General features: G+C 37.8%; 2 protein-coding genes across 4 annotated transcripts in view; one reads left to right on the top strand and one right to left on the bottom strand.

Moving 5' to 3' along the window:
• Positions 1–26,057, top strand: part of rtf2 (replication termination factor 2) — a 39,682-nt gene that overhangs the window by 4,801 nt on the left and 8,824 nt on the right. For all 3 annotated transcript variants that reach the window (XR_013799474.1, XR_013799475.1, XM_079627592.1), the window contains exons 4-5: positions 1,978–2,117; positions 3,325–3,403. Coding sequence is in view for 1 of the 3 variants with exons in the window: in XM_079627592.1 (XP_079483718.1) it covers positions 1,978–2,117; positions 3,325–3,403 (219 nt within the window). In the remaining 2 variants the exon portion in view is untranslated. The remainder of the gene's footprint in view (positions 1–1,977; positions 2,118–3,324; positions 3,404–26,057) is intronic.
• Positions 7,574–18,742, bottom strand: gcnt7 (glucosaminyl (N-acetyl) transferase family member 7). Its single transcript, XM_079627591.1, has 5 exons — positions 18,447–18,742; positions 11,417–12,397; positions 10,164–10,259; positions 8,000–8,985; positions 7,574–7,781 (listed from the first exon to the last, which is right to left on the bottom strand). The coding sequence occupies exons 2-4, from the start codon at positions 12,360–12,362 to the stop codon at positions 8,738–8,740; spliced, it is 1,290 nt and encodes a 429-aa protein (XP_079483717.1). The 5' UTR covers positions 12,363–12,397; positions 18,447–18,742; the 3' UTR covers positions 7,574–7,781; positions 8,000–8,737.

The raw sequence follows: 26,057 nt of genomic DNA, 5'->3' as shown, positions 1-26,057 counted from the left end.
GTATTGGGTAATTACTATGTGCTTCATACAACACCGTTTTTTTCAGATTTGTGCTGTGCAGAGGGATCCTGTTCAGGGTTTGAATAATTTTGAGACTGCAGAAGTCATTCAAAGTTTCATTTTAATTTAGCTATAGTAACATATTAGCTACCTTTAGCTATTTCAATTTCTTTTTTTGATTTGTTCATTGCAAACAGCTGAAAGTTGCATAGAACCCTCATTAGTGGGCCTTTGAAACATGCTAATGAGGGATCTATGTATATATTTCTATGGTTTCTACAAGCGAAAACCGAGGATACCGTTGATAAATCTCTGGATTTACAAATCCTTGGGAACTTTTGGGATAATTTAAGTACACAACTGCATGAAATATATCACACTGTGAAAGTGAAAGAATATTTTATTACAAAAATTCCTACATATCCGAGTCTGTTCAACCCGTATTGCATACAACATTTCTTCCACATGCTGGAAGGAAACCAGCAGAACAGTCTGCAGTTTGCTAGAGCACATAGTTATACACTTTCAGAGACAGAATTCAGAACAAAAAAAAAAAAAAATCAAAAGCGCCTTTTGTTCATCGGGCAACATATAATAATATTTACATTTAATATATACAAAGGTTTTCTTGCAAAATTACACCAAAATTGTGCATTTACACCACTGCACGTGCAGGATATGGGCAGAGGTGGACAAATACACAACTTCCTTACTTGAGTAAAAGTACAGATACTACTGGTCAAATATTACTCCGTTACAAGTAAAAGTTGTAAAGACCAATTTTGACTTAAGTACTTTTAAAAACGAGTACTTCTGTACTTTTACTTAAAGGGATAGTTCATTTTGAAATTAAATGTTGGTATGTTTTAGCTTACCTCAAGGGCATCCAAGATGTAGGTGTCTTTTTTTCCGCAGTAGTTTCAATTTTGATATTTTTAGGTCAAACCTTTCTTGTCTGACAGTCATATCATGCAGGTCTATGGTCACTGTCTCAAAGAGCATGCACAGAGTCCAAATTAAAACAATTCCCAATCGTAAGTACACATTGATGGCCTAAGACACGAAACGAGCGGTTTGTAGTGTATATGTGTATTGTAGTGTAGGTCTAGTGTATATATATCTATGCACCAGTCTGCGTACACGTCACACAGAAGGAAGCGCCCGCGCCCTCAGATCACTTGGACGTGGCTGTGTATAAGAGGTAAAAACGATATAAATACCGTTCGTTTTCTCACACAAACCGCTCGTTTCGTGTCTTAGGCCATCAATGTGTACTTGTGATGGGGAATTGTTTAATTTGGACGATGGGGAATTCTTTTAATTTGGACTCTGTGCATGCTCTTTGAGACAGTGACCGTAGACCTGCATGATATGACTGTCAGACAAGAATGGTTTGACCTAAAAATATCAAAATTGAAACTACTGCGGAAAAAGACACCTACATCTTGGATGCCTTTGAGGTAAGCTAAAACATACCAAAATTTAATTTCAAAGTGAACTATCCCTTTAAGTATCAAAAGTAAAAAGTAAATGTCAATGCATTGTTTTATTATTGTTGCATGTAATACAGTACCTCTGAATCTCTGTGGTTGAAAATCGGGTTGACGTCAGAAAACAACATCAGTCGAGTTCTGACGTCAACCAGACTTTCATTTCCAACCAAAGTGCAACCCAAATCATCCCTGACGTCACTACTCTCTACTCAAGGACCTTGACAAATGTAGTGGAGTAAAAAGTACGATATTTGTCTTTCAAATGTAGTGAAGTTAAAGTAAAAAGTTTCCAGAAAAAATAATACTCAAGTAAAATACAGATACTCAAAAAGTGTAAGTACAGTACTCAAGTAATTGTACTTTCTTACTGTCCTCCTCTGGGTATGGGGAGCTTTTTAATATACAGTAGGTAGGCCAACATCAGGTGGAAATGCACTGTCAGAGATTAACAGGTTAACTATAATAACCGTGGTGTGTTTGACAGGATGTGAAGGAGCTGAATCTCACTGATAACTCTGCGTGGGAGGGCGAGCGGAGGAACATTAAAGGGGACTGTTATGAAGACATGAACCTCGCCATGTTCATCTGTCCTGTGGTGGGACTGGAAATGAATGGAAAACACAAGTAAGGCAACATCCGTTCAGCTAAGTGGCTGCTGTTGACTTCAACCACAATGCAACTGAATTTTCTTTTGATAGCAGCGATCATATTTCAGGGCTTGACATTAAGCCTTGTCCTGTGCTTGTCTTTCGGATAAGTAAATTGGTCATTCGCTTGTCCGAGTAAAAAAGGCGTTAATGTCAAGCCCTGATGTATACTATCCATGTATGTATGATCATCATCTGTTTTTTTTATTTTTTTTAACAATCAGCCAATGCCCGATACTGAAAATACTTGCTTTTAACGGGCGATACCAATTATTGGCTGATAAATCGGTGCATTCCTATTAAATGTTATTTAAACTTTACAATATGTTAAATTGGTTAACATCAGTTAATGCATTAGGTATCATGAAATAACACGGAACACTTTTTACAGCATTTATTAATCTTAAATAATATTTGTTTATAAATATACCAGTGTCCATTGTTAATTCGTGTTCATTCATGGTGTATTAACCATGTAGAAGGTTATTAAATAAATGCAGTACAAGTATTGTTTATTGTTAGATCATGATACCTAACGTATTAACTAATGTTATCAAATTTAACCTGTGTTACTGAAAATATCAAAGTAAATGTCATCTAAAACTAATGCGGCTAGAGCTTTTCTCAGAACGAATGCTTCATGTTAATGAGTTAATTAGTTAACTACATTTATTAACATGAACTGTGATCAACAGTGATTAATAGTTGATGTTCATTTCAACATTTGCTAACTCATTATTATTGATTTCTCATTGTGAGATAATGTTAGCTAATGCATTAACTGATGTTAAAATCTAATTTTATTGACTACTGAAATATTGGTATAATGACCCTGTTTCTTGCTAAAATAAATAACTGTGATTTATACTGTTACTGTGATATTACTCTGGTACTTACACCATAATATAAGTTTTTGGTCATACTTTCGACACCAATTTGTGCTGTTTCTTAAAAAGAAAGATTACTTGGGATGATATTTTTCTTGGTATTGATATAACTAATAACAATCATTCATTTTAAAGTGGGACATTTTAAAATGTGACTAAAGTGCAACACAGTAAAGTTGTTAGCCTTGTTCCTTGTGGTTATTTACATGACATACAAAACAAATCTTGACGTTTTCCTGTTTCCATGAAATGGCTCTTGTGGTTTCATCGCAGTGTGTTTTTCTTTCTTTCTTTGAGGTTTTTCTACTTGCAGACCTGTGGGTGTGTTTTCTCAGAGCGAGCTGTCAAAGAAGTCAAGACAGAGATTTGCCACAAGGTGAGTGAAAAGCAATGCTATCATTTTCTTCAAGTTTCTGTCAAGTCTTTCATGGTCTTTTTTTCATTTTCGTCTGGCAAATGCTCACAATGACAAATGCAGAAAAGTAAGTTAATGCATTCATGGGCTGATTATTGTAATGATCTTATGGGTGGTTGCCCTGCAAGCTTAATAAACAAACTCCAGACGGTCTAAAACGCAGCAGCTCGAGTTCTTACTAGAACCAGGAAGTATGACCATATTAGCCTGGTTCGGTCAATACTGCATTGGCTCCCTATTAAACATTGCATACACTTTAAAATCTCGCTGAGTACTTACAAAGCACTAAAGGGTTCAGCTCCCCAGTACTTGAGCGAGCTCTTAACACATAGTCCTTCACGTCTATTGCAATCTCAAATTTCTGTCCAGTTTCTGGTAGATCCTTTTCCTATTTAGCACCCAAACTCTAGAATAGTCTTCCTAGCGTTCCTAAAATTATGGTCATACTTTAGATTAGGGTCCAATTCTCACTATTAACTATGACTTTTGCCTCAATAAACTCATAATGACTGCTTATTAATAGTTAGTAAGTTAGTTGTTAAATGTAGGTATTTAGTCGGATTAAGGGATGTAGAATATGGTCATGCAGAATAAGGAATTAATATGTGCTTTATAAGCCAATATAAACAGACAATATTCTAGTAATATGCATGCTAATAAGCAACTAGTTAATAGTGAGAGTTGGACCCTAAACTAGAGTGTTAACAAAATTATTTATATAATTCACTTGCCAGCATGAATAAGTTAAAAGCTGTCATGGATGTTTGCAGCACAAATCTGACTTTTTCGTTTTATTCATTTATCTGTGGTTTGTTATATCTAGAATTCTGAAGTGAAATAAAGTAGCGCTGTGATATCACATTTATTGGAATGAATTCAAATGAATTAACAAGAGAGAAAGATATACATTAATAGTGAAGATGTGAGTTTAATTACAAAATCAGCAAAGTTGAGAAAGATAATGTAGCTTTTAGTAGCAAAGCTGTTTTATTTACAGAAATCATGGGGTAGAGGTTGGAAACCTGTTTCTATGCTTCTGAGTGTTTCTGTGTGTGCGCAATTTCTTAGCTATTGAAATATGGCTCAGAACGGATGCTAAAAAATCTGATCTCGTTCGCAACAATTCCGATCTGTGTCAGATCTGAGTAAAAAATCTGATTTTTTTGTGTCAGTGTAAATGAAGCCGTGTCTTAACCAGACGTGATGCGATAAGATTCCAGTGACAATTAATTTGTCTGTCCACACAAGACTGCGAGATGCATCAAAATCAATCAAAACCCACAGCCGAGCCAATCAGAACAGCGTGTGGGCGGAACCAGAGAGTAATCCTGACGGCAATCGCAAGAAAATGGATAAGTAGGCTACATAATCAAATTCACAAATATTACACCATTTAAAGTAATATTATTAAAAATACATAGGCTACTGAGTTACTAAAACAATCTTTGTCAAAAAATACACTTGTGTGTTCACAGTTTGAACGTTCTTGTTTCCATTTGTTTCATTTTAAGATCTGAGGTCAATTATCCATTGTTATTTTACAGCTACAAAGCTGGAGCACTAAATGATATTCAGAGTCACATTACACACTTTTAACATTGAATAAAGCACATAAACAGTACCTGAGATTATCGTTGCCACACTTTGTGTTTGTTGTTCCAGCGTGAAGAAAAATAGAAACCGTTTCTAAAATAGATGTGTCGCCGTCGCGTCTGGTTAGGACAAAAACTCTGATTAACATGGAAAGATATCTTTTATCTCGCGTCGCATGTAGGACACGGTGTATAATTAATGGAAATTGTGCGATCAAATGTCAGAGCTGATGGTTTACAGTAGATCTGAAATGTCTTCGATTTTTTTTTGGTCAGTCAAACATGTTTTTTTTGTGTGTCTGTAGAGCTGGCACTGGCTATTTGTTTACTCTTAAATGCAGCCTTTGTGAACATTAGAGGTTGTTGTTATTATTATCAATGTTGAAAAACAGCTGCTCCACTTAATATTTTTGAGTAAACTGTTTTATCCGTGTAAACCGTTTTTTTATTTTAGGATTCGTTGTGAATACACCCTAAACCCCCTTTTTTTTGCATGATTTAAGCTTAATTTTATTCCTAATATGAATATATGTAAATAGAACATTTAATTTACCACCAAGGAGATTTTTGTATTTCTGGCTGGGACTGATCTTTACAATATAGCATGTGCTCAAGTGCTTTATGGCGTAAATATGTTAGTTTTATAACTGTGCCACACTTTCATCCACTCATCCAGTGCCAGCTGTGGACATGGATAATGACTTATTATCATAGGGGAAGATAAACTCTATAGTTAAGCTGTCGGCAGCTCTGGTTATGTGCTTCTGTGTGCAGGTGATCTGTCATCTCGTAATGTGTGCACTTTCTATTGTGTGTTTGTATGTTTGCGTTTGGGATTGGACGGAGTTGGACCGTGGCTAATGAGTGCGACTTGTCTTTCGCTCTCAGTTGTGAATCATTAACCTCTCAGTCCCCTGCCTCGGCCTAATTGTTTTCAGGCTCAGCTGTCTGACGTTTCTCTGTGGCATTTGTCTCAATTAATCCAAGCATTAAGTCGGAAATAGGGGAACTGCATCCTGAAGTCCATCTCTTCTCCAAGCCTGCAGTCTGGAGCGTGCCTGGTGTGTGCTGTGTGCTTGGACAAACATTCAGCAACATTTGAATATAGAATATAAACCTCTAATGGTTATCCATTTCCAAGCAAATTTTTAACTATTCTTGGTGCTGTTAATCATAACCTGTGGTTATGTATTGTGTTACACGCATCTAGCTTTTGAATAGACATTTTTCATTCTGTGTTTAACATCAGGGAAATCTGACCAGATATCAGCAGAAATTGCCTGCTTTATGCCCACCTGGTGAAAATTATATCTTATTGTTAAGTATGAATATTAGGAAAGTATCAGCTAGGGCTGCTTTTGGTAAATAAACAATGCAGCCTGTGAAAATAGATTAACATTGTTAATCCTTTTAATCTTTTATTTTTTTAAAAATCCTGTCATTGAAGTAAAACTATTGAAAATGGGGTTAAAATCTCATTATGAAACATGGTTTTCTCTAATACACATTGGCCACAATTAATGGCGCCCTTTTATTAAATACTTTTTGCAAACTCCTTTTTGCTAAGATAGCAGCTGATTCTTCTCCTATAATGCCCTGATGAGAGACCATTCCTCCATACATAATCTCTCCAGATCCTTCAAATTTCCAAGTCCTTGATGATATAATTTCATTTTCATTTTTCTAGGGTTCAGGTCAGGGGATTTGGATAGTCATGACAGAACCTTAATTGTGTGCTCAGTGACCAATTTTTGTTTAATTTTGAGGTTTGTTTTGGATTATTGTCCTGATGGAAGATCAAACCACGGCTCATTATAAGATTTCTAGCAGAGGTGGTCAAATTTAGATATTTTTTTATCTGTTGGTATTTGATAGAATCCACGATGCCATGTATTCCTACCATGTAGATTTTTACTTTTTTTTTTTTTTTTAACTCTTTACCGAGCATTAAAGGTCTTGTTCTTCGTGATCCCATTTTTTTTTACTTTAGCTAGTGTGTAATGTTGCTGTTAGAGCATAAATAATACCTGTAAAATTATAAAGCTCAAAGTTCAATGCCAAGCGAGATATTTGATTTAACAGAAGTCCCCTTTCAAAGCCGACAGCGAACGGCCGGTTCGGACTACATCCTCTACTTCCTGCTTTAATGACGTCACTAGAACAGTTTTTTGACTAACCTCCGCCCACAGGAATACACAAAAAAGGGGGCGTTTTGTTTTTGTTGCGCTCCTACAGAGAAGAGGAAGAGTTGCGTTTGTAGAGTGTGTTTGTCGCCATGTCGTCGAGACGCTGTTATTTTCATCCCGGAGTCGAATCACCTTACAATAACACTGAGCCATGCATCTCCACGTTACGGTAAGAGGCGTGACCTTTCCGGGTAACGTGCGCTAAGCTGCTGTCCAATCACAACACAGGAACCGCTAGCACAATCAGAACTCGTTACGTATTTCTGAAGGAGGGACTTCATAGAACAAGGAAGTCATCAGCCCGTTTTTAAGACAGTGAAAACGGCGGTATACAGATAAGTAAATTTTTTTTTAAATACTTTGTTTTTGTACATGCGAAACATGAACACACGTTATATTGCACACTGTAAACACAATCAAAGCTTCAAAAACACAGGGAAAACGGGACCTTTAAGACAATAGACACACTTCTTCTTCCAGGGAGATTTGTAACATTTCCTGTTGTTTGAAACTTTCTAATTATTTCCCTGATGAATTTTCAATGCTTTAGCTATTTTCTTACTGCCACTGTCTAATTTGTGAAGCTCAACAATCTTTTGCTGCACATCAGAACTATTTTCTTTGGTTTTACTTTTTGTGATTGATTAAGATAATTTGGCCTTGGTGTTTCCTTGTATACTCCTGTGAAACAATAAGTCATGGCTGCATAATTTCATGTTCCTAGTCACCCTGATGTGCTAAAAAAGTGATGGGGAAATGTGCCAATAATTGTGGCCAACGTGTATTCGAGAAAAACAAACAATACAGATTTATTTTCACAGCCTTGTTTGATCATATCTACCAAGGGTGCCAATAATTCTGACCATGACTCTGTTTGACTAAATGTCTGACAGCGGTCGTGATGTACATTTTAATGGCTGTATTGTGTTCCTCTATTTAAGTAATTCACATTAGCTCCATGTTGTAACAGAGGATGTTCTGTCCAAGTTACTAAAGAGGCACATTTATTAAGACCACAGTGAAAATGAAAGTGCTTGATGTATACAGCTGGGTTTTCATCAGTTGAATAACAGCTCTAACAATTTGTTAAGTGTTGAAATCACAATTTCACAATATTCACTTCTTTAGACATTTGTTAATTTCAAATTAATTGTATTCCTTTATTCCGCTTTTTATCCAATTGAGAAACAGTGCATTATACAGTTAATAAATAAAATAAATAGAACTAGTACTAACTGTACACCAGTTACATTACTTAACATTCAGTGTTTACAACATTTAAACCTCATTAGCTGCAGTGCCACGTGACGTGGATATTGTCATGACACATTTACACTCTAAAGCAGAAAATGTTTGTTAATCCTTCCTTAAATTCTACCATGGTAATTTGGGAAACTGAAGTTTGCTGTTTTTTTTATGTTGTGCAACGCTGCGAGCATGCAGAAGTTGAAAAGCCTTTAAACAGTGTGGAATTCTCTTTCTTTGTGACTTTTCTCTGTCATTTCTGTGATGCTTGGTCAGACACAGTCCTCAGGTGTTAAAGTGAGAGTGCTGTTGCTGACTTCCACCTCTGTGGTGAGATGCCATGGTGGCTGAATGGGAACAGAAGCTTGCTGGAGAACTTTATGCCTGTGCCACAGTTCCAGACAATCCACGGCCTCTGGGAAGCTTGCGATCTCAAATTTATTAGCAAACATACACTCTCTTTCGATAATCCACGGTAGATCGCCAATCCCGAAAATGCAGATATCTCTGATGTATTGTCCTGTAGAAACAAACAGTTTTTTGATATCCGTTCACAAGAAATTGCAACCCTATGTCTACTTTGTTGGGAAGTAACACTTTATTTACATGTCCTTGTTACATGTACTGCATAATTACACGCAACTAACCTTCAGCCAAATCCTGTGTAGTTGCTTAATATTACTCAGTACTTAAATATATCATTACACCGTCACAGTGACACCTTAAAATAAAGTGTAACCGAAAGTTTTAATGTTATGATGCCTGTGCAAAGGACTCGATTAGATCAGCCTTAAATAAGGGTGGGAGAAAATTATTCTCCAATGCATCACCTACATAAACTTAAGCCTGTTTTTCAGTGGTTAAATGCACTTGCATCACCAAATGCTTTTATGATGCAAAATTAATGTAAAGATTTTACTTATGTCTTAAGGACAGGACAAAACATCTGGGGATGGATTTACTAAACGGAGCAAATTAGCGTGAGATCGCAATCCCATAAATGGATAGCAGTGGAAAGTTCTGCGGTGAATCTACTAATGACGCTCATGCACATTATAGATCACAGTTATTAGCAGCTAATTTCCATTACAACCACCGCAGTCTACCAAGAGCAGCGCAAATCAACTTTGAAAAAGTAGAGGCGATGATAATAGTTGCAGGTAATCTACTAACAACATGCATGGCACATTAAAAATAACGTGGATTGGCAAACGATATGTTCGGATAACCTCTTCCTCTGGGATTCCATGTAAATGAACACGAGTGGAGAAAAGTCTCTCACACGCTCTTGTTCTCTTGCGGTTTCTCCTCATACAGCAACTATAGCAGCATTTCAAGCCCAAAATGTTTTAAGACATGCTTTTTGTGGCGTTAAATAGTGCCGCAAATCACGTTGCATGATTATGTAAGTGCTCTCCGTCCATGAATTTGAAGTGTGAAAGGGAAACTACGGTACTACAAATGCATATGCAATAATAAATTCAGCTGCAAAAATGCCTGTCCACACCTTTTTATCAACTTTCTCACTGCATTTCTCTATTACATCCTGACTTGTAATTTTGTAACGCTAAAGTAGGGTTTGTGCTGGCGCAAGCTGATAGTAAATCTGGAATCAGAATGGGATCGGGGTCGTGAGGTGCCTAAAGATTCCCAAAACTTGATATAAATCCAATGTTTTAAGTCAAGAAGTTTATGCACCTTTGCATCCCTGGTGTGCACTTCCTTCTTGGTCCCTCCATTTGATTGCACGAATGTTACCTTCCCATCCACCGTCTACGTGGCTGCCAGGTGCTTCTAAAAAAGAAAAACATGGAAGATGAGTTTTATGATTTGGAGATGACATGCTTCTGGACAGTTTTCTGTCATCAGGATTACTTCTCATATCTTGCTTGATTTTTAAAATTCAAGTAAGAGTCAACAGCGCTTCTAATAACCACCCATTCTCATGATTATTGACTACACTGACACTATCACTATCACATGAGAGCAACACTTGAACTAAATTGAGCTGCATGGTGACACTATTGTCTTTTTTAGAGCTACTTTATGGCTGAATTAAATTTGTTTTCATAACTGATACTAGGGGTGTAACGGTACGCAAAAATCACGGTTCGGTACGTACCTCGGTTTTAAAGTCACGGTTCGGTTCATTTTCGGTACAGTAAGGGATAGAAATGCAAAACATTAAACTGCTGGTTGTTTATTATAAACTTTTTTTAACAATTTGTTTACACTTTTTTTAAACACACTTTTTAATAAAATATAACGTTAGGCTAATAAATAAAAAAGATATAAAATAAAAAAAGAATAAGAAATAAAATACTGCTGCAAAGTTCTCCACTAAATAAAATACTCTCAAACCAATATTGGCCGTGACGCTAGCTAGCGAGAGGCTGGGCTAAAGCGAGCGTGCCGTGTATGTGGTGATCTTTATTTATGGGATATTTATGTCCGAGCCCGACCCGAGAGTTAAAATCGTTGTCACAGCAACATAAACAAATTTCCGCACACAGGAAGACAGATGTTATGGTAATATTTTACATGTATTTGAATCACAAAAAAAACGATTAATCAGATTTAATCAGTGCAACGCGGAGACTTCCGACACTTAATATGTTCGTGTGGAAACTCGGAATTGACGTATGTTCCGCACACAAAACTAGCCTAATTTACTTGAAATATTGCATTCGGTGCACATGTGCACCGTACCGAGAGTCCTGTACCGAAACGGTACTTAACGGCACCCCTAACTGATACATTTCACAGCATTGACTGTTATTGAACTGAATTGAATCAATACTGAACTGCTTGAGCTGAATAATAGACACTTTTATCTTTTTAGAGCTGCTTTACAGCAGGATTTGTCTCATATTTGAAGAAGTTTGCATCATTGGTTGCTATTTTCCTGTGTATTGCTGTGAGGCTGCTTTGAAACAATTGACTTGACTTACCCTTCATATGGTTTAGCGTCACCCAGTAATGCTCATCTGGGCTGAAGGTGTCTCTTGACCACTCCAGCAAGTCTTTGGCCACGGGGTCGCTGAGGACAAACTCCACAAACGGTCTCGTCAAAGAGTAATAAGCGGTCCCGAAGTAAATGGTCAGATTGTGTGGAGGTGGTCCCTTCTTTGGACCTCTGGCCCTTTGTGCCACATGGATTCCCTCTACCTCAACATATGGAAACTCTGTCCTGTGCTTCATAGTGGGTGGCTGCTTGATTCCCGGCGTCATGTTCTTGTCTTTCCATTCAGATCCTTGCATGTACCGGACTAAATCCAGGTTGCTCTGGATGGGGAAGTCCTGGCCGCACAAATTTATAACTCTTCTCCATTTTACGGGAGACTTCACTAGGTCTTTCATGCAGTTGATGTCAGCCTGCAGACGGGAAAAGCCAGCATAGGTCACCTTTTCGCTGACGGACACCAGGAAGACGTTCGAGAAGCACCCAGATAGTCTTCTGACGCTTGTCTTGTATTCTTCCGGCGCTTTATCGTCGATGTGAATGCAGTAGGTATTCTGCGGCGCATAGATGGCTCTCAGTAGCCGCACAAACGTTTCCAGCTCTTTGTGTATGGTGATGATGAAAGCCAAAGGAAAGTCTTCCTCTTCTTTGCTCAGCGGTGCCATAATAAAGTGTAGCTCTGACTGCAATAGAGTGCAGTTTGTGTCTGGTTTAGGCTCATAGCTAATTTTCTTACAGTCTTTTCGCTGCCATTGAATCTCAGGAGTTGCAAGTGGAAGAATGTCACAGGTCTTGGAGGCTGGCAGAGATTGGCTGTCATTTGTAGGAAGAGGTGCATGGGATATATTGGCTTTCAGGTAGATGGCAGAACATATTAGGATACATATTCCAAGGCAGAAGAGAAAACTGCACTTGGTGTTCTCAAGCTGGACCATAATAGTCCAACATCTGAAAAGCAGCTATAGACCTCCTAAAATAGGACAGAAGAGCAAAATAATCAGAGAAGCAATTATCTCAACCAGGAGAATTATTAAAATATAGTTGTATTAAAATATTAATTGCAAGTTCCCTTTCCACCTAGAAATGTAGTCTTATCTCTAAGGGACAATTTAGACAACTAAATGCACTACTGTTCAAAAGTAAGATTATTTTTAATACTAATATACTGTACGTCTCTGATGTCCCCAGAGTGTATGTGAAGTTTTAGCTCAAAATACACCACAGATAAGCATGTTTTTATAGCATGTTAAAATTGTCCCTTTTTGAGGGTGAGCAAAAACGCGTAGTTTTGTGTGTGATCCTTTAAATGCTAATGAGCTCCTGCTCCCGGCGCATCCACGCGCCTCTGTCGCACTGTAGAGAAATCACCGTATAGACCGGCGGAGAAGCTCACAAGCAATCGGGGGGGACGCGGAGGCATAGTCAAGGGAGAAGCCCATAGAGAGTGATAAAGTTGCTCCCGCTGCTAGCTCATGGACAGCTAATGCTCACACTCTCCGTCTCTGCGAGATTCGAAAGGGAATGATTCAGATTTCTCTGGGCACAGCTACTAGAAGACTGACAGCTGTCAGACAGGCTCACGTCACATCTACGTCATCAAGCTCAGTTTGAGCCTGCGCAGTACGCCTCGCGATCAGGAAGTGAGTGCTTCAAATGGGCTTCACTTTTCTCCGTTGAAATCTATGGGGTCGCTGTGTCCATCTTATATACTGTCTATGGTGACAAAACGGCAAACTAATATCACTCTCTCACCCATCCCCCCCCCGGTTACATTACTTTAGCAGTTTTGTGTCCTACCACAAATAACAGTGATAACATCTTTTCAGTTCTGCTTTTAAGTACGTACATGAAGAAACAACTTCAGTATTTTTGAACAGGGTGTCTCCATTACTCAGGAGCATTTATATCTCTCATAATGACGCATAGTGTGATAAAACACCCTATCATAGCCTTTGACAGTGACAACGATTGCCTTCATATCTCAGTAACGTCGTCTCCCCCTGGATATATCTCTCTTGTGTCACTCTTTTCTAAGCACAGAAACCCTCGGGGTTCCTTTTAATAGCACCCCAGAGAGTTGCGTTCACCACGAGGTCTGGTAAAGGTCCCAGTTGCTGGACACAAAGGAGCTGTGGATATCAGTTTTGTCTTGGTAATGTAAGTTGTTTAATGAACCCGCGGGGGCTTACACAGCACGCTGACATGGTCCATTGGCACATTAAAGAATGAAAAGCACACACTGTTCTATCAGCATCATTTAGTGTTTAAAGGGTAACTAAACCCCTGGTCAGAGCCTGACTCCACCCACTGGCAATATTTGAAAAATGCTGGAAAAGTGGGCAGAGCCCAACGGACGAACCGAGGGCGGGGCTGAGCGGGTGATTGACAGACCCGCAGTGACTGACAGCTGCTGTCAGACTCGCTAAGATGGAGAGTGACGCAAGTAGCTTTGCAACAGAGCGGTCATTTAAAGTTGAGGACTTTTCTCACCTGAAGTGGAGGAATTGTCTGTGGACACAGAGCTAAAATCATATAAATTCGAGCCACTAGCTCAAACTGCGGTGTCGCATCGCATTAACTCCCGCATCGCGATCGGCATCCGACGATGTTAGCGAAGCAGCCGCGCTAGAGAGAATGGGTCCAGTATCTGGGTGGATTATTATTACTATTGACCTACGTTAAGCATATTTTGCCGCTATGTGAAAAAAAATATCCAGCAAAACGCGCCGGCGGTTGTGGAGTCCGTGCAGGAAGAGCAGCGTTTGGCACACAAGTGCATGTAAACACTGGCGCCTAATTTCCAAGTCTGGGGGAAAGTTATACAGTCCAGCAGTGCTGTTGCAACCGGCAACACTACACCTACACCAGCCTAACCACTGTACTAAACACAGATAAAGCTAATGCTAAAAATCTACACTATCCTAACTGATGCAATACTATGCTACTAACTAACTATGCTTCTAACAACACTAACAACTATGCTAAATAACTACCTAGGCTACACGAAATAATCTAAATAACTATAAATGCTATGCTAACTAGATGCTAAAATACGCTATCCTGATCGTTTTCAAAACTCGTAATTCCAATTTCCAGCTCCTGACTCGCTCTGGTGTTGACGGAACCAGATGCTTTTATACCAGGGGCTGCCAGGGGCGTGGTGAGCTCGCAGCGTCAGAGAGTACCCTACGTCAGAGAGTACCTCTGCTTCAGGAGATTCCGTTTAACCTGAAGAGGGCAGCACTCAGACGTTTTTACACCATATATTTGAAAATTAAAACACTTTATACTCAAATGTTAAAAAAAGTACTCGAATCAATGAACAGCATTTATGAAGCTCCATTCGTACAGATCATTAACTAAAAAAAGTTGGTTTAGTGTTTAGTTACCCTTTAAGATATGGCTATGACTGTCAAAATTAGTTCTAGTTTAAAGCCATCCAGAGGATTAAAAATATGGTGTAGTGGAATTTTAAAGGGTTAGTTCACCCAAAAATGAAAACTCAGTAATTGTTCTCCCTCATGTTGTTCAACCCCGTAAGACTTTCGTTCATCTTCGTAACACAAATTAAGATATTTTTGATGAAATCTGAGAGCTGGATCGCTAGGTAATCGATATCTGCCATCCCAGAAAAGTTAGTAAAGACATCGTTAAAATAGTCCAAGTGACTACAGTGGCTCTTACATAAGTTTGTCAAGCGACAAGAATATTTTTTGTGCACAAAAACAACGACAACGAGTTCACGTAGTGTAACAGCGCATCGCTTCTGTGTGTGTACGTCAGAACGCAGGCTCACTATTGGCCAGCATCACACACATGACCAGCGTCGTTATTTTTGTTTGTTTTCTTGCGCACAAAAAGTGTTCTGAAGATTAACGAATGTCTTACGGGGTTGGAACAATATGAGGGTGAGTAATTACTGACAGAATTTCCATTCTTGGGTGAACTAACGCTTTAAGAGCATATTTTTGATGATAGATAGCACTGTATATTTCTTTAGAAGGTGTGAGTTTCACTTGTACACTACAGATCAAAAGTTTGGAATAGGCTACCGGAAGTCTTTTGTGCTCACCATAGCTGCATTTATTTGATTAAAAATACAGTAATATATGTGAAATAATATTATAATTTAAAACAACTGTTTTCTATTTGAAAATTTTGTAAAGTGTAATTTATTCCTGTGCTGCAAAGCTTAATTTTTAGCATCATTACTCCAGTCTTCAGTGTCACATGATCCTCCAGAAATCATTCTAATAACTGCTATATTTTGACCGATAGTGTACGTCACAATATAGTAAGGGTGTTTTGCGATGAACAAAATAACAAATCAAAGATTGGAGATGAAGGGAGGAGGGATGAAGCGACAGACCTTTTTACTTGCACTTAAATAATTTCAAACTATTTTATCAATGCATTTTATTATTGAAGGATTAACTAATAGTTCTGCACAGAATGCTCATGAATGCAAATCAGCATTATGTGTTGCAAATCAGCATTAGGTGTTGCAAATCAGCATTATGTGTTGTGTTGCAAATCAGCATTATATGTTTCAAATCAGCATACATCAGCATCGCAGGAAGGATGTTGTGGGTGATGTTGTCATGTGGAAAGCATATGCATTCTCATCTTCAAAATTGAGAACACCACTAGTTGATGCTTGTTTGTTTTTTGAAACACATTTGCACAGATGAACTGATTAATAAAAAATAAAAAATTCTGTAATAGTTGCTCAGTAAATTTAAACATCTAAAGCAAATGTGTATAGTTTCAAAAGTAAGCTAGTGTCTCAGAATGATTAATTAAGGCAATGTTTAGATGAAACATGAACTTGAACTAGGGCTGGGCGATATGGACCAAAAGTCATATCCCGATATATTTAGGCTGAATCTCGATATACGATATACTGTATATCCCGATATTTTTTCCGCAAAGTGAGAGCAAATGTTCAAAGTCAAAGCCAAATATGGACTTCACTGTATAAATTATACATTGATTTTTATTAAAGTTATTAAAGTTCTCAGTCAAGAGCAGTGTGTGATTTCCTCTGTGTTTTGTTGTTTGATTAACATTAAATCGATAGTTCTCCCCAAATTTTTAATTGTCATCATTTACTCTCTCAAGTTGTTTTAAACCTTAATAAGTTTCTTTCTTCTGTTGAAGTTATTTGGAAGAATGGGTAACCAAACAGTTGATGTACCCCAGTGACTTTTATATTTATTTCCTATGGAAGTCAATGGGGACCAGCGACTGTCTGGTTACCCACATTCTTCAAAATATCTTCTTTTGTGTTCAGCACAATAAATACATTAATACAGGTTTGGAACATCATTAGAGTTTGTTTTATAATGAAAAAATAATAATTTTTGGGTGAACAAGCGGCTGCATGTTTACTATTAGGGCTACTGTCTCTTTAAGACATGCACGCGACGCGTCTAATATGTACGCATATAAGCAGATTTCTCTAAATTTTCTCGGTTTGCTTTCAGTTTAGACATAACCAACTTTCTTAATGTAAACCTTGAGTGTATTTGACTGCATTAGCTCAAAAAGACTCGAAGATAACTTCAGTATCCAGGCGTTGTTAGACCGGATTTTAGTGCTTGTGCACGTCGGGTGTTTGCCTCAGATAAGCGCATGTTAGAACAGCGCATCAGCAGCGAATGACATGTTTAACCTTTATAAGAGTGCCACTTAAATAGATCAGTGGTGCGCGCGCTTTTGGTGTGAGCAGGAAACTTGCGCGAATGGCAAGAAAAATGATGCGCAATACAAGCACTATTTAACCGTATAGCGAATGAGAGAGAGGAGGCTGGTGTGTGTCAATTTGCCATCGGAGAGAAGAGAGAGCGAGAACGCACAGCTGGTGTCAGTGTATAGATACTACAGAAAAGGAGTATTGGAACCGTTTCAGATATACATATTAAAATATTTGTGTTTTTGACAAAACTACTTTGAATAGAAAAACACCTGTGCTGTGCTATGCTAGATTTATTTTTATTGGTAATGCAATCTCTGTGCTTTGTATTGAAACATGATTCATGTGATTTTCTAACTGTCTGAGTAGTTGTTAGATATCAAACAGACTTGCAAATAGGGCTGGACAAAAAAAAAAAATCAATTTTTAAAATGTGGTCGATACAAAATCGATTCTCAAATGCCAAAAAAACGATATTATATATATTTTCCCATATTTATTTATACCTATCACCCAAAAGCCAGTATTAGTTTTCCTACAGTGTTCATAGGCTTGCAGCCTCCATGTTACAGCGAATGCTGTGAGATTTTATGTTAGTTTTATCTTAAACATAAAATAACCTGATCCTGATTGATCAAGGCATGCGACGACTGTTCTGACTTGTCTAATTTTTTTTAGCATAATTTTTTTTATCTTTTATCAAAACCCTGTCTATTCACTGTATGCATTTGAAGTTGGGTTTTAATGTACTCAAGAGTACCTAGAATAAAAAGAGTTTAATATACAGGTTTGTGGCTCTATTTTTATTAATTAACCACTCGTAAACTTATGTTCACCGTTTAAAAATAAATAAATATAGGATTTGTATTAAATCTATATTCATTGAGTCGAATCGGGAATAAAATCGGAATCGATTTTAATCGAAATCGAATCGAATTCAGAGCTTGTGAATTGGAACATCTAAATCTATACCCAGCTCTACTTGCAAAGCACCTGCTAAATTTACAAATGTAAATTAAACAATCAAAGATCAGCAGAATTATATCGATTTCATGCGTTAACAACGTGCTGATGGAAAGACACGCTTCAACAGGTTTCCGGTTTGTCGTTTTACTAAGTGTATAACCAGCCTTTAAATGCAGATTAACATTTTTATGTATTTGTATATCAAATTAAATGTCTGAGATTTTTTTTTAAGATTTGTTTGTAGATGCAAGGAAAACAAAACCTCTTCACAGTCTCTCTTCTACACATTTTGGTTTTCTAAAACATAAGCAAGTGTTTTTAGACACAGCCCAATAAATCCATGACTCAGTGACCCTACCTTTTAGCTCAAGCCGTATCCAACTCCTGTTAATGGGAAATGTGATTTAAGCATTCACAGACGACGACTTCTGCATTACCTCTAGAAATCCACATCCAAACAGTTACTCTCTCAGTGTATCTGCCTATCTGAGAGAGGAAGCGCCTTCGGGTGTGAGCTGTGGTTGTTATGATGTCGACGCTGTCCTCCCACGACTGTGTTTTGGCTGCTCGGTAACACTCCCCGTGAGAGGAGAGGAGGAGCGTAAGGAGGTGAAGAATGGTTGGCCCTGCTCAAGCAGTAATAACATTAACAATGTCTAACCTGTTCTGTAACCCGTTTTGTTGAGCAGAACTGGTTTATCCACATCCAAATTTATATGGTTTCAGGCTTGCCAAGTTCCCTAGTGAATGGCTTTGGGGAATTAGTTGCTAATTGGTTTGATTCTTAAAGGAATATTTGCTTCATGCATACAATTAAGATTCTTTGAATGTGATCATGGACTGTTAAGCTTAAAAAAACAAAAAAACAAACAAACATACAACTACTTCAGCTGTCCATATAAATTAGCTTTGTGTAAATAAAAGACCACAATTAAATAAGCACAAAACTATTTGTAATAATGTGCATTGACTTTATTGAATATGATATGATCAGGAAAAAAGTACGGTAATCAACATGGACACCATTTAAAGCATCACCCATATTTAGTATCATTTAGCAGATGTGTTGCAGGTTTGTTTCTCTCATTTACCTTCATACTTTTCATCTCCGTTTGCTCTCTCCGCCTCCTGTACTCTTTGTCTGGCACTTGGTTTCCAGATAAATATGATTCCAGAATCATTACCTCCTTGTTTTTTCCCACCTGAGCACCGAAAGGGAAAAGATGTGATCTGTTGTGAGCCCAAGAGCCGACGACCCGGTGTTTGCTGATCAGCGAGAGAGATTAGCGCTTTTGTGTTTGCCAGAACTGCTTGTGTGCAAGACAATGGCTGCTGCTGAATTCCTCACATCGTGTGTGTGTGTATGTGTGTGTGTGTGGGGGGCTTTCAGTTAACTTAGTCATTGGTGCAAAATTGTTTCTGTTTTTCAGGCATAGCAGGTATACCTGCTTTGTACGACATTTTCATATCTCTATATTGTGACTAGTTGGGAATGTAATAGGGATGCACAGATAACATTTTTTTTTCTGATACCGACCGATACCAGCACTTTTTTTTTAAATCAAGTAGAATTTCCATAACTCTGTGTGTTGAACTGATAATCACTCTTTTGTGTGTTAAACACAATCTACTTAATACAGACAACTTCATTATAAAGAAAAACAACAAATCCCCCCAAAAATATTATCATAATCTATGACAAAAATGCTGTTATAAACTAGATTAGTGGATAATTCCGCAGTAAAATTTAGTCACGTGCTAAAAATCACGTGCACTATAATTGTATAAAATCTGAACATTTAGTGAAAAAAACATTTAGTGAATTGCATGAATTATACAAATTATTTTATATACTATATATTATATATTATTTTAGCCTACTATAAAATTGAGACATGTTTTAAATGTATATCAGCTGTTTAATGAGGCAGCAACGTATGGTAGATAGGACAGAACAAGAAAGGCTAATAATCTTTCATTGCGTAAGACATTAATGCGTAGTTATACAGTATCTATCTATGTAATAGTTTATTGAGCCTTTTCTTTTAACAGTTTTACATTTCAGTTACTGTGCGCGTGAAGAACAATTATAATGCTCTTACTCTAACGTTAGTGTTGTGATCTCATCTAACAGACACCTGGTAGAAAGTAACATGATACTAAAGCAATACAGCAATAAAGTCCAGCAAGATGAAGTTGTTTTATGCAAAACCATAGACCTTTATCTACCGATCAAGTATAATAATAGTAACATTGAATCAAATTGGAGAGGGTTTCATCGTGTTGACAGTCGTAACTGAACGCGACGCGCTGTTTGATGCTGAATGGAGAATGATTGACAGCCGCAGCGGAGGGAAAAGTTTACGTGATCTTGAATTGAATGACTTAAATGTTGATTTCTATCTCACATTATACTATATAATGTCTCCAGAACACTTATAATATAGTGCACGGAAACTTTATGGTGCTTTATAATGTGCTTGTGGCTTTTGTGGGGCTTAACACAGAATAGTATATACGCACAATAATATCGGATTTGGATCGGTCTCGTCTGACCGATACCCGATCCGGAAAAAATGGCAGTATTGGAGGCGATACCGCATCCCTAGAATGTAATATCAATTCCAATTCTTGAATCTTACTTAAAGTCAGGAATTGGATTCCTCTTATCGATTCCTTTGTGTGCATTTTAAAACCATTCAAGCGCAAGAAGACTCGCGCGCTGTTTTCTGTGCTGCGAACACATTCAAAACGTGCGTACATAAAGCCACCTCTCATACTGAATAGTGCGGGATACTGAACTGAGTTCACACAAAGATTCCGGAAAATACACGGATAATGTGACCCTGAATTTGTCCCGGGATCCTCCTTGATTTTGGTTAATTTACACTGCCAGTGATTTTTTGGGATCTGTGAGTGCATTCACGCACATCCCGGTAAGATCCCGTAAAGACACGTGACGTCAGGATGAGACGTGTAAAGCCTTGTTTATACTCGACGCGTCCGCACGAGCGCGTCAAAAATGACGTGATTGCGGTGTGGGCTCCGCATCTGAAGATGAACGACTTCGAGCCGAATCTGGCCGAGCACGACCTTCTCATCACACCAGCACCCAGTTTTCGCGTCTAAATTAGTTGCTTACATTTAAAAGATGAGCATACAATAGCATAAAAAGCCTTTTTAATGAACATAAAGTCTGTTTAATACAAATGTGTAAGTTAATGAAATGTTTAGCGAAATTAGAATTTTTTTAAGAGATCGTTAATTTAGTTGTATACATAGGCTACATGTATTCCCATATAGGCTAGCCTACACATATTTTGTTCTAATGGCACACGTAATTATCTCAGGGTTTACTGGGTTTTACACTATTATTTTTGTATTGGTGGTGGTATACTAAAATAAACATTGTCACGTGCTTATCTTTCTTCTTCTCACCGATTCCTGATGTTTTAGAGGGCAATTACTCGAGTCGCCCCCTGTTGTTTCAAAGAATAGTACAACGGCGAGCGCGTCAAGTATAAACGCCACGACCGTTTGGAGAGGTGCGCGCGCTGTCTGCGGAGACTCGCGCTGCGGAGCCAGGCGAAAGTATAAACAAGGCTTAACGTACGCGTCGAAAACATGTACACTAGCACATCTCGTACCAGTCCACAAAGCTGGCGAGCGCTCTCAGCTTCAGCGCGGACAGTGAGGAGCTCCTGGTCTCTGCTTCGTTCCAGTTTGCAGACATTTTTTCGTTCTTTCTTTGTTGATGACGAACACAAACTTTCTTCTAAGAGCAACATGGTGGCATGGCACGGCACGGCACGGCACACCCCTTACGGCATTGATCCTGGCTTTTGTTCACACAGGGAGCGTTCCGGGAATGATCCCGGCAATGTTTTAGGTCCCCACCCCGGGATCGATGCCGGCATCAATCCCGGGACATGTTTGCGTTCACACAGAAGGCACTCTGGCAATTTCCCGGGACCAACGCGCTGTGTGAAAGGGGCTTTACTGTGTGTAAAGGGATCAGCTCTCTTCCTTTGTAATAAAATTAAATGCCTTGCCAAAAGATAAGTAAAGGCAATGACTTTGTCTGTCCTCAGGCCTAGTGCCAAAAACACTATTAAGAAGTCTCATTTGTTTTGTTTCAGGATTAATAGGAATTTCCGTACATAGATATTATTATAGGACAAAACTTGTGAGCTGTTGTGGCGGGTGAATGCAAACACCTATCACATGCGGGATTAACCTTGGGATAAAGCTTAGCTAGTTTTGAGTTTGTCTGGAGTATTTTTAATTAGATTAGACTGTGTTTTGCACAGGGAGATGAAGACTGTACCTGGCCCAGAGCATTCTCCCATTCTCTCTCTGTAAAGCCTATGCCAAATCACTCTGCCAGGCCCTTCGAGTACCATCTAAATTGGGTGGATCTATAAAGGATGTAATAGAGTATGTACATGAAATAAGCCTCTTGCTGTTTGGATATAAATGAAGCAATGTTTCAGTGGGTCGAGGAAGGGAGTAGCCCTGGAATGGAGTTACATCCTTTCTTTATAGAAGCTTCTGATTAGCAAAAATCTGAAAAAAAAGGGATCTTGGCAAAGCAAAACGACATTCAAGATCTTAAAAAACAAGTATTGTTAAAAAAAAAAAAAAAAAAAACTTTCAAAAGCCTGATCCCATTATCTTTACTAAACACGGGAATGGATTCCTAGGAAGGAGGAAATGAGCAATAGGGCCCAAAATAGAGGCTGTATGCAAGCCAAAATGCTTCCTAAACCGAGACAATTTTTTTTATTGATTTTGAGATCTAATATATATTTTGAGATTTAAATATATATCAAAGGGAGTGAAGTGCAAACTAATAATCGCAAATTTACTACGTGTTTGTTCTCCTTTGTTGGTCTAGGTCAGTCACCCAGTATGTAATTTTCTGATCATTACTTGCCCAATAATAAATTAGGAAATGCCCCACAGAAAGGAAAAAATAAAGATGTCTAATTTAGTAAAGAAAATAAGTACAGGAAGCATGGCAAAGCTGATATTTTAAGATAGGTAAAGACAAAGGTAAACTGGACCACTTCATAAAATCATATTTACAACGATCTAAGAGCGGGCAAAAGTTAGCTTTAAACAAATCAGTAAATGATTGTGTGACTTGTATACCCAGGTACTTAAAGCCCTCTCTGAACGGGACAGAGGAATAATCTATGCGGAGAGACGGACTGGGAATAAATCACTTTTATGCATGCTGAGTTTATAGCTTGAGAATTTCAAGCTCCTCTAAAATGTAGATAATATGGGGTACTGATTATGAATCAAAGAGATATTTAGCAAAATATAATTTGTATTAGGGCTGTGCGATATTGAAGAAAAATGCGATATGCGATATCTTGCTAAATAATGCGATATTCGATATGCGATACGATATTTATTTTTCTAAAATCAATTAAAATTGTATTAAGAGAAATCATATAACCAAAATTTCAAATTATTTAGGGGAAAGAAATCACTACAACTTTTGAAAGTGAACAACAGCAGTTTTTTTTATGTTGCATTAACACAAATTACATTTTAACATTACATTTAAATGTTACAATTACATTTTAACAATGTAAACAAACAGAAAATAAAAATATCACTAATACTTTGCTCCACTATATAGTTAGGCCTACATCAACCTGAAAACATGAACATTCAAGTAAACAAAAACACTTGAGAAACAGTGGAGTTACTACTTTGCTCTCTTTTTGTTTTGTTTTTGCCAAGAAAAACCCTGGTTTCCCGACTGTGGCGATCGGAACCATATCCTTTGCCAGATAGCGTGTAACGTTAATGGCCTTGGTTATCTCACTATGACGGCGGGAACTTACAGGATATGGTGTTATGCTTTCGAAGCTTGATGATATGGATTGTTGCTTGGGTTGGTGAACGAGGGTTGATTCACCTGAGCTTGAAGATTTTTCTGCCGAGCATTGCTGATACAAATCGTTGTGCTTTGCTTTGAGGTGACTGAACAGATTTGAAGTGTTTCCCGTTTTCGTTGCTACACGAGATTTACATGTTTTACATATAACTTCAGTCTGCTCTGCATGTGGTCATCTCTTTTAAATCCAAAAAACTGCCATATCTTTGAGGTGCTTCTTCGTTTTGGCACTAAATCGTCGGCAGCAGCTGCGGATGTCTCAGGCTGGCTCATTTTATCATATTAGTTTGCTATGAGCGCGTCACTCACTGCGTGCTGGCTTGTTGATGGTCAGACGTCAGAGCAGTGAGCACGCGGGCGCTATGCGCACGCACACACACAACTAACGTCCGCATGTCAGATGATCTGTGTCGTAAAACTATATAGCTTTGTATTATTTTGTTCATTTATCGCAAATCATTACGATATGCATATCGCGATATGCGAATTTGCGATATTTTGATATTTTCGATATATCGCACAGCCCTAATTTGTATATAATGAAATTTAATGCTCAATCCCATTCCGAGTAATACCCAAAAGCTACCAGACTGACAAAGTGCTACGGCCAAGGGTTTAACAAAGGGGAGAAACGAGTCTGGTGACTCTCTGCAAAGGGAAATACTCTGAATATGTATTACGGTATTTGTGCATATAGAAGCTACTGGAGAAGCATTTAACAACATAATTTAAGAAATTAAGTCTTCTGAAAAGCCAAACTGTTAGAGGTATTTCATCTCTACTCTTTCGAACGATTTTTTATCATGGAGAGAGATTATAACTTCATGTTCATCTGGCTGAGTATTTGTTTATATAACATTATAAAGACGTTGCAAATGATTAAAAACGTTACGACTATGAATGAATAAATGTCATTTGATCACTTTAACATATTAGCCAAAGTCCTTGCAATGAGTATAGAGCCCGATCTTCAAACTATAATTTAAAGTCGACATTCAAAAATGAAAGTGAAAATGACCTCTAAGACTGACAAAGGGTAAGATCTTTTTTTTTTCTTTTTGAAGAAAAGAAAGTGAAGAAAGTGAAGTGTTGGAGGAAGGGATTTACTAGCAAAGGATTCGTTATAAACTGCCACAAGAAGTGGACCCAGTAAAATTGAGAGCTTGTCTTTTAAGAACAAACTTTATTATTAAAAAAAGTTATTTTCAGTTTGAAGACGCAGTCTCTCTTTATATAAGTCAGGTCTGGTAGCTATGGCTAATTTCATCTTAAGTGTATTTGAGCTTCATGGTTGTTTGTTCTTTAGAATAAGAAAAAAAATATATATATATATTATTTTGTCATGTAAATATGCTTTCAATGCTTTCCATAATATAGACCTTGAAATATCAGGCAAATCGTGAATTTGTAGGTAAAACTCTATCTCTTTATTTAGATAAGTAGCAAATTAGTAAAAAGTTAAAAAGCAGGGGATTCAGCCTCCAGGGCTTAAAGGAAGAGTACAGGGGAAAACTGAGTAAAAAAGCATGATTGGACATGACAATACTTGGATACGGGTTTGTTGGAATAGAGGATATGTGATTCTTATCTACTAAGAGATCATCTATACAACTGTGGGATTGGTGCACAAGAGAAAAAAAAAAAAAAAGAAAAACACTTTAGAGAAGGGGAAAATAAATCTGCATTGGTCCAGCAACCTATATTACTCACAGAAATATTGAATTTTAGGGTCTGAGTAGATAATACCGACTAGTTGTGTGTATTTTCACCAAAGTACAGGATCGTCTTATCACCTTCAGGAGAGGTTTCTTTTACAGTAGTTATCAATGTTTGTGTGCCAGTAACTTTTGCAAATAAGACTAAATAGGTTACGTCTTCTTCCAGTGAAGCTGCATTATCTATTGCTTAGATCTTAAGCCAGGTTTGATTGCTCTATATATTCTCTATCATTTTAAAATGCAATGCAAATCCCTTATAATGCCATTGATTTTTCTTCTGTCCAAGACAGTGCCATGAATATATTTCCATGTGTAAATAGCATAACTTTGAATGAAT

This window comes from Phoxinus phoxinus (assembly GCF_949152265.1).
Source record: "Phoxinus phoxinus genome assembly, chromosome: 11".
Lineage (NCBI taxonomy): Eukaryota > Metazoa > Chordata > Actinopteri > Cypriniformes > Leuciscidae > Phoxinus > Phoxinus phoxinus.
This window is presented reverse-complemented; position numbering and strand designations above follow the sequence as displayed.